The 9,795-nt window shown below is 42.9% G+C and overlaps 1 protein-coding gene across 1 annotated transcript; it reads left to right on the forward strand.

The window, feature by feature from the left end:
- Window positions 1-1,871: 1,871 nt before the first annotated feature.
- Window positions 1,872-6,200, forward strand: LOC116678774 (zinc finger protein RFP-like; the record flags this gene model as incomplete). The annotated part of the gene is given in 3 exon segments (XM_032508505.1): window positions 1,872-2,188; window positions 5,111-6,154; window positions 6,157-6,200. Coding segments are annotated over 3 exon segments (1,359 nt in total), but the record flags the coding sequence as incomplete, so codon positions are not given.
- Between the last annotated feature and the right edge of the window lie 3,595 nt (window positions 6,201-9,795).

The raw sequence follows: 9,795 nt of genomic DNA on the forward strand, positions 1-9,795 counted from the left end.
TCTTCTGGCTCTGGCCAGAATCAAAAACAACACACCTCCAACGTGCTGTTGGGAGTCGCGTTGGCAGTTTCCATTTCTATCCCTCTAACATCGGGCCACTCGCCCACATAGACTGTGAAGACGAGGGATGTTTGGCCAGGAGTTTGGTGATTTCGGCGTTACCGTTTTTAAAAACTGGAGGTGACGAGAGGGCGGACGTAGGGAGGAGGATGCGGCCAAGCCAGTGATGTAGACGTTAATCGGAAATGTTAGACTCATTGGAGATGAGTCCGGTCTGAGCAGAATCAATCGCCGCCCGTTGCATGCTGGGTAGATTTGTGTCCGACTTGATCCCGACTTGCTCTGACGTACGAGCCCGTCTGTACGTCAGACAGTAGGCAACACACGTAGGCAACGACAATCTCATGAGAGCATGGTGGTCGCAGGTCTGAGACGCAGGCGGCGCAGTTGCTTTTCACTGACTCCAAGACCCAGCCAGACCCAGAGCATGCTGGGAAACGCCTCTCAGCTGAGGCTCATACGCAAAACATTTCTGTAACGCAAGATCAAGAAACTAACTTGAATTGAAAATATTAATAATAATAACAATAATAATAATAATAGGCCTTACTCTTCCCTTTTCTAATTTAAAACTATTTGTTGAACTATGCGTGCTGATGTGATCATGAGAACATTCGTTGCCTCTGGCCCGATACACATTTAACCCTTGCATTGTCTTCCCGTCCACCGTTCACTCGTCGTCCCTCGTCAGAACTGACTGATCTGGTTTCTCTGGTTATAAAGAATGAAAACGTACCTCCTGATTCTGACTGACATCTTCTTAGCCAAGTTCATTCCAACTCATTTGAACTAGTTTTGAACTTACTTTTTGCATTCATGGTCAATAAAGTGTAAAATACGTAATTTCTGAAGTTGTTATGGTTTATAATTGACTGATATATGTCAGATATTAGCCAGGATATCACCAGGGGAAAACAAACTGATGCTTTTCTTCCACAAACAAAAAGAGCAAACCTATTTTGTGAAGAATTGTCTTGAAAACGGGTGAAATTGGACTCAAGGAAAACATGAGGGTTAATGAAAACTCAGTAGGCCTACCCCAGGGCCCTGCTGCACTAAAGTAGAACAAAGATATCCAGGATAAGGGAAGAAGAGCAGCTTGACTTAGTGTGATCGCTCATTGCCGCTTGATCGCTTACACAGCCCGGCTGTTGGCTCGGCTGTCTGTTAGCCTGTCTGTTAGCCTGGCTGTTAGCCTGGCTGTTAGCCCGGCTGTTAGCCCGGCTGTTAAGGCAAGGCAAGGCAAGGCAGCTTTATTTGTATAGCACATTTCAGCAACAAGGCAATTCAAAGTGCTTTACACAAAATCAGTTGAACAGATAAAACACAAGTAAAAACAGTTAAAAATCACAAGCATTAAAAACCGGTAAAACACATGAATAGACAGTTAAAAACAAAGAGAAACATAAACACAAGAATAAAATTTACAGTGCAGCATAAGAAATTTAAAGAATGATTAGTCATTTAAAGAAAGGCAGCATCAAATAGAAAGGTCTTCAGCCTTGATTTAAAAGAACTGAGAGTAGCAGCGGATCTACAGGTTTCTGGGAGTTTATTCCAGATATGAGGAGCATAGAAACTGAAAGCTGTTAGCCCGGCTGTTAGCTCGCTCTGGACCAGGCTATCCACAAAGAATAAATCTCCATGGTGACTTGGCTGGGTTTAATTAAACCTGGTTTTGTGCAACCGAGTCCAAGCTAAATTCATCCAGGATAACTTGAATATCCCGGATTAATCCCTTATCCTGGTTTCGTGCTACAGGCCCCTGGTTAACAATGATTTCCTGGTAAAATGAAGGTTTGGGATTCAATTTTCTTTCAGTTTGACAAAACTTTGTGATTTCAGCAGGAAGCCACGATGACGGCAGTGGATCTTTTCAACACTTTGGAGGATTTAAAAGAAGAGGAATTTGCAAAATTCAAATGGTATCTACAGCAAGAAGTCCTGGAAGGCTTCCAACCCATCAAAGTGTCCAAGCTGGAGAACGCAGAAAGGCAGGACACGGTGGATGTGATGGTGAGCACCTATCAGCTAGATGGAGCTCTGACGGTGGCCAAGAAGGTTTTAGAGAACATCGACAGGAATGATCTGGTCCAGAGTCTGCCAGACACCGACTCAGGACCACAAGGTCAGTCACCCTTTCTTTTTATTTATTTTTTTCTCACATAAAATGACAAGCATACATATAAACAACACATACTTTAGGAACACACATTAGGAGATGCTCTGGCAGTTTCCCTTCTAACCGATGATCATGTCCTCGCCTCCTGTCTCCAAACATTCCTTCTTCCGTCTGAAAAGAAGAGAACCTGAGTAACCTGTAGCAATAAGCACATACCTTCAATGTCAAGTGTACTGTAGTAAGTAAAAATACAATTATATAATACAATTAAATTGAGTGAAAAGAATGAATAAACCAATAAAAGAGGTAACTAGAGTTCTGACATATAGTGTGTTCCAAATCGCGCACTTCCCTTAGTGCACTTCGTACACTACGTACTTACTTGCATAGTGCGTAAAATTTTACTGAGAGTGTCGCGCACTTCTTGATGTACTTACCGGAAATGACGATCACAACAGCTCATTCCTCCTCCTTCTTCTTCTGTGAAATTGTGAATTGTACCCAAACAGAGAGCATTCCCGCCACCTACTGTCGCCCGCGAAAAATACACTTCTGCTTTGTTCATCAAGATGAATGTGATTGTGTTTATTGTTGCCTGTATCTGCCCTCTTTTTTTTGCGAGAATGAGAGGATTGCGACACCGCCGTCGTATCATCCGCCTGCTTTTAACGGAAAATATACCGGTATGTTGATATTCATACTTTTGCTCTTAAATAATTTTTAAAAAACACCAAAAACTAGCCATTATGAGTTATTTCAGCAAAAGTGGACTACTTAAAATTATGTCCAACTGACGTGTTAACTTAAAGAATAAATGTTTTATTACCATCATTATTATAATAATAATTCCATTTAGTTCTACTTGTTATACTGATGTATTTGCTTTGAGCTGCTGTAGTACAGATATTTCCCCTGTGTGGATTTCACATTTTGGAAGCTGGAACTAGTGACTTGATAAATGACTTAATTATAAATCTATTAATTACAGTGACAATACAAGAGTAAAAACAGACAACATTAAACACATTCAGTCCAGTTTTATTTTAAAAGACGGTCCTGCGTTACTTCTCCAGGCTCCAGACCCCAGGCAGTACTGCCAGGTCAACCATACGGTGCCATTGCTGGCGCTGTATTTTGACGGGGAGAGCAACATGAGGGTGGACTTCAGACTCTCTCTGGGATCCTTCCACGCCCTTATGGCCATCCTCGGCACGGGGTCTGACCATGGCTGGGGACCCGTCATTGAGGCCCTGGTCTTCCTCTTTTGGCTGGCCAGCGGTACATCCTACCGCGTGGTAGCCAGGGCCTTTGCCATGCCCAGGACCACTGTACATCGCGCTGTCCACAAGAGCAGCAGGAAGGTCCTCTCTCTCCTCCCCCAGGTCGTTCGTCTTCCGACAGTGGAGGACTTTCCTCATATTGGAGCAGGATTTGCGCGGCTGGCCGGGTCGGCAGCCTTCCACAGGGTTGTGGGCAGCATTGTGGGGGGGCCACGTCCGTGTGACCAGTGGTCACTGTGCGGCATTACAAGGCACAGCAGGATGTAGCAGGACGTAGCAGGACGTAGCAGGATGTAGCTGGGCACCGCAGAGTGCCCTGCCATGGCGGACCATGGCGACAGCTGCTTCCCTGATTTTGGAGCCTCCCTGATCCGAGGGAACATGCTGGGGAAAAAAGAACATAAGGACTCCCCAGAGCTTGGTTAGTAACAAGGTTAGTAACTAGGTTAGTAACTAGGTTAGTAACAAGGTTAGTAACTAGGTTAGTAACTAGGGTAGTAACAAGGTTAGTAACTAGGTTAGTAACTAGGTTAGTAACTAGGTTAGTAGCTAGGTTAGTAACTAGGTTAGTAACAAGCATTTCTGGGACATGGATGCACATAAATGAAAAGATAGGAAGATAGAGGAGAGAGGAACTCAGTCCCCAGCTGTCTAAAACTATTACAGTAAAACCAAGAGAGACAAGGTAAAGAGAGGAGCCTGGTCAGGCTAGAACTCTCCCCAACCGGATCGGGCTGTATGCCAAGTCTCCCTTTAGTTTATTATATGCTTGATTATATGATAGATAAATCTGACCACTATGACGAGAAGCAGGTGGGCCGGGTTAGGCGGACGCTGCGACTCCTCACTCCCTTACAATATTCAATTCTATGTCCTAACTATAAGCTTTATCAAAGCATAACCAAGAGAGACAGGGTAAAGAGAGGGGCCTTGTCAGGCTAGAACTCTCCCTACAACTTGTGCAGTTGGCAGCATGACGGGGGCCCCTGGCTTCCTCAAGGCAGGGTTACTGCATCTCTCTCTCGATAACTCATATGGTTTTTGAACCATTCTTTGTCTGACCCCTCACTTGAGACCACTTTGCCATGGAAGACCCTACCAGGAGCACAAAGCTCCAGACAGTACAGACCTCAGGTGCATAGGGACACTCAAACCTCTCCATTTAGCGGCCGTTGTCCCGTTCTAATGCCATTATTCTATCATATATACACACGGCTCCATAACGCCTACAAATGCACACATTTCTTTTTAAACTAATAGGAATTGTCTTTTAAATTACATGTATTTTTTTCTCTCACACTGTGTGCAGTTCTTGCTGCTGCCAACAATGTGCCTGAAGAAGAACAGTCAGCTCAACAGAAAGCCAGCAGCAGCAGCTCAGAGCAACAAGTGTCCAAACCAGGAGAAGTTCCCTGTGACGTCTGCACTGGAACCAAACTGAAGGCCCTGAAGTCCTGCCTGGTGTGTCTGGTCTCCTACTGTGAGACTCACCTGGAGCCTCATCTGACCACGTCAGGTCTGAAAAGACATCAGCTGATCGACCCTGTGGAGAACCTGGAAGGCAGGATGTGTACGGAGCACGATAAACTTCTGGAGCTGTTCTGTAAGACCGACCTGACATGTATCTGCATGCTCTGTCCTTATTCAGATCACAATAAGCATGATATTGTTCCTCTGAAAGAAGAATATGAAGGAAAGAAGGCAGTGCTGGGGAAGACAGAGGCTGAAATTCAGCAGATGATCCAGAAGAGACGACTGAAGATTCAGGAGATCAAACGCTCAGTCGTCCTCAGTGATGAAGATGCAGATAGAGAGATAGCAGAAGGTGTTCAGGTTTTCATTTCTATGATGGAGTCTGTTGAGAGAGGCCTGAATGAGCTCATCAACACCATCAAAGAGAAGCAGAAAACAACAGAAAAACAGGCCCAAGCTTTCATCACAGAGCTGGAACAGGAAATCTCTGAGCTGATGAAGAGAAGCACTGAGGTGGAGCAGATGTTACGCTCTGAAGACCACCTCCATCTTCTCCAGAGGGTCCAGTCCCTAAACATCCAACAACCCCCACCCACCAAGGACTGGACAGAGGTCAGCGTCCGTCCATCATCATATGAGGGGACTGTGGTGAAAGCTGTGGTTCAGCTGGAGGAGACACTCAGTAAAGAGATGAAGAAGCTGCTCGCTGAGTCTGAGCTGAAGAGGGTCCAGCAGTATGCAGTGGATGTGACTCTTGATCCTGATACAGCACATCCTCAACTCATCCTGTCTGATGATGGGAAACAAGTGTATACTGGTGATGTGAGGAAGAATCTCCCAGACAACCCAGAGAGATTTTCTAAGTATGTTTGTGTTTTAGGAAAACAGAGTTTCTCTTCAGGCAGATTTTACTTTGAGGTTCAAGTTAAAGGAAAGACTGAATGGGATTTAGGAGTGGCCAGAGAGTCGATCGACAGGAAGGGATACATCGAAGCGAGCCCTCAGTATGGTTTATGGATGATATGGTTGAAAAATGCAAATGAGTACTACGCTGCTGTCCCTCCAGTCCATCTCTCTCTGAAGTCTCCTCCTCAGAAGGTGGGGGTGTTTGTGGACTATGAGGAGGGTCTGGTCTCCTTTTATGACGTAGCTGCTGCAGCTCTTATCTACTCCTTTACTGGCTGCTCCTTCACTGAGAAACTCTTCCCATACTTCGGTCTCTATCCTAAATTAGTGGTAAAAACTCTGCCCCTCTGATCATCTCTCCTGTCAGAGTAAACTAATCACTGATCTCATTTCAGGTATTGATTCATTTTCAATCAAGGGAACAAATGTACATATTCATATATTTTACATCTTATTTTCTACAGAATCTGTTTCCTGTGGTGACTGATTTACACTTTATTACATTTATTATCATATGTAATATTTGCAATTCTTTGCAAAGTGAATCAAACTTCATCTTGACATATCTGGTGTCTTTAGAAACTGATTTCTTCTGGAAGTTATAATAAATGTCTGTGGGTTTAACAGAGGTTTAAATAGATATCGTCTACATAACGTGTGTCATGATGCATTAATTAATGTGTTGATGATGTAATCAGATCCACATTTATTAATATTTGATGAGCAGCCCCAGAAAACATATAGCTGAATATTTGATTGTGTCCTGAAGCTTCATTTAAGAGTGAGGCCTATTCCATCCCATAATGTCTCCAGAACACAGTATGTGTCCTTGTTATACCGGGTAGAAAAAGTTAATGGATGGTTCTATCTTGTGTGAAAAGTCTTTTGGATAATTACTGGCCACTTTGGCCATTTTTTATTGGTTTCATGAATTGTGTAAGATGGTTTATGAGTCAAAGAAATGTGTAAATATGTGATTGTAGAATAAAAAGTGTAAAATAAAGCAGGTGTTGAACACAAGGCCTGAGGAAGCAGTGAGAACAGAAAAGCTGGTTTACACACAAGTTGGATTTCAGTCGAGGATGATCTTTATTGTTGAGAATAAAGTTGAACTTTCAGTATTAGTGCCAGACATAAAACAATAAATCAGAGATAGAAGTTGTTGTTTTTTGCATTTTGAGAATAAAGTTGAAAGAAATCAAAGTCTAAATCTCCTTTTGTTTTAATTTAGGACAAGCACTTCGTTTTAAATGAGCTCCTTTTATTCGTGGCTGCATTTTGACCATCTGGCGTGGCCATTCTAAGGCCGTTAGAAGCCGTTCTAAGGGGTCCACTGACCTCTGACCTGGATTTTGTCTGAGAAATCTGGTCACCTTATTATTAGCTGATTATAATTGTGCGGTGGGCCGACATCAGAATTGCAGTTTAGAATTAATTTTGAGTGCATGTCCCACATTATATGAGTTTATATATATATGAATTTTGAGTGAATTACTCCCTAATTATAGTTTGAGGGATATCAATAATTATAAGATAACATTAGAATAATTGAAGTCAACTGTAAATGTAATTTTTATTTTATGTATACTTAAAACTTTTAAAAACATCACCAAAATATTTTTTTGTAATCTGTTACAAAATAGTTTTTGATTTCTGTGAACTTATTAGGGTTTACAGTGAATTTTAGTGTATTCTAAATATCAGGAATAATGTTGAAATATGGAGAATAAAGTCAACAATTCTCATTTTGACTTCATTTTCTAAAAGCTGAAACCAATCTGAAGATCTTCCTCCTCTGATGTTCTCTTATGTCTGGTACTATGTGGAACGTTGGTGGAACCACCCTAAATCTGATGGTTTTAAAAACTTAAGTAGAGATAATGTGATCAATAATTGTTACAACACAAAGTATGAGTTTCCTATTTTCATTTATTAGTCAGACACCAATAGTTCAGGTTACACCACTTTGGATTCATTGAGTAATTTTAATTCTCAACACTTTTCAGCAGTGGTAAACATTTTGATTTTCGATGAGGTCTCTCCTCCTCTGGAGTTGGAGGATCGGGTCTGGGTTGTGTGAGACGTCCTCTACGGGACAGCCTCGCTGTGTTGTGTGTGTGTGAAACTGCGTCTGCATCTAGGGACACCAGACCGGATCAGGACAGCACGTTGACATCTTGGACAGAGACACCAGCAGCCCACAGCAGTTATCAGGAGCTGGTTTTTATTAACTACTTAACTGGGATCGTAGAGTGGAACCGTTATTTTTAACAGAAGTAGAACAAGAATGGTTTATAAAGCTTTTTCTATTCACAGTAAAATGTCAATAAATGAAATAAAATCCTCAACTCCTAAAAGGCATTCCTAGAGTAGAAATCCAGTTTATCAAATATATCTTCACCACCAGAATACAGCTCCTACATCAACACTGGACATCTTCATTTACATCACATTTTACACATAGAAGTAAACATCGCATTCAATAACAGTTACCTGCATATTTATATATTCATATCCAGAATTCATAACTTTCAGCCCTGCAGCGATGTGAAGGTGACGCCAGCAGACGGCGCTGGTCCCATTCATGCAGGAATTTAACAGAACCTGTTTCCAACCCGGTACATGTGGACCACTACACTGAAGGGACTACTGCTGCAGCAACACTTAGACATGGAGTTTATGTTGTTATTACACGACATGCTGGGTTAGTAGATGGGAGTGTTACAGTCATGGTTGGACATTAGAAATTATATTTTTTTAAATAAAAGAGTTCCAGTGTGGTTGTGTTTTCATTCTCTGCGTGAAGTCAATAATCATCTCCAGCCAAAGACTAATTAGTTACTGAGTGTCAGTGCATCTGATATCTATCTTCTCTTTATCCCTGAACCAGGACATCGCTGAAAGGATTTAAGTAGTGATCCACCTGGAGCTGCTATGTTTTTGCAGGTAATGTTGGAGGCTGATCACAACCTGGTTACACTATGGAACAATAGTAATGTTGGAATGTCGGTTTGTACAAATGTGTGTGTGTGTGTGTGTGTGTGTGTGTGTGTGTGTGTGTGTTGTGTGTGTGTGTGTGTGTGTGTGTGTGTGTGTGTGTGTGTGTGTGTGTGTGTGTTTGTGTGTGTGTGTGGGTGTTTGTGTTTCCTAGGATGGCGACGTTATGTCCCGCCCTACTCTGCCTCTGATTGGCTAGTACACGTTGCCTTCGTTGGTCCGATTGGTTACGTCAAGGCATGAGGAGTGTGATTGGTTAAGGTGGCGGAAAGAATGCAATGGTAAGCCAATCAGAGCGGAGTAAGCCAGGATAGGGCGGGACATGCCATCGCCGTCTGGAGGAAACGTAAACACACGTGGAGCACACTTCTCTTCTCATGCTGGACGGGTTGTTGTTGTTGCTATGGAGATATAAATCGTCCGTACAGAGTTTTGCTCGCTTTGGACTCACAATAGGAACACAACTGTAACGTTTCTGCTGTCCTGCGTCTGATTGTGTACCTGAACGCACCGCAGAGTCTCCGGTGGTGAGTACCGTTCCAGCTGGTCATATTTACCCGTTCAACAGCAGGGTGGACACTGAACTTCAGCAAGTCGCACTCTTCCTTTCAGCTCTAATAACATATTCATCACGTTCCCACGTCTTAGGCTAGCTACTGGAAAGTTTAGAGAGCTAAGCTACAGCTTATTCTACATTACATGAAGCTAACGTTAGCCCACAAATAAATGGAGCTAGCTAAGCTACATCAACACGGAGCTAGCTAAGCTACAGCAACACGGAGCTAGCTAAGCTACAGCAACACGGAGCTAGCTAAGCTACAGCAACACGGAGCTAGCTGAGCTACAACAACACGGAGCTAGCTAAGCTACATCAACACAGCTAGCTAAGCTACAACAACACGGAGCTAGCTAAGCTACAGCAACACAGAGCTAGCTAAGCTACAACAACACGGAGCT

This window comes from Etheostoma spectabile, unplaced genomic scaffold (assembly GCF_008692095.1).
Source record: "Etheostoma spectabile isolate EspeVRDwgs_2016 unplaced genomic scaffold, UIUC_Espe_1.0 scaffold00008139, whole genome shotgun sequence".
In the NCBI taxonomy this organism is placed as follows: Eukaryota; Metazoa; Chordata; class Actinopteri; order Perciformes; family Percidae; genus Etheostoma; species Etheostoma spectabile.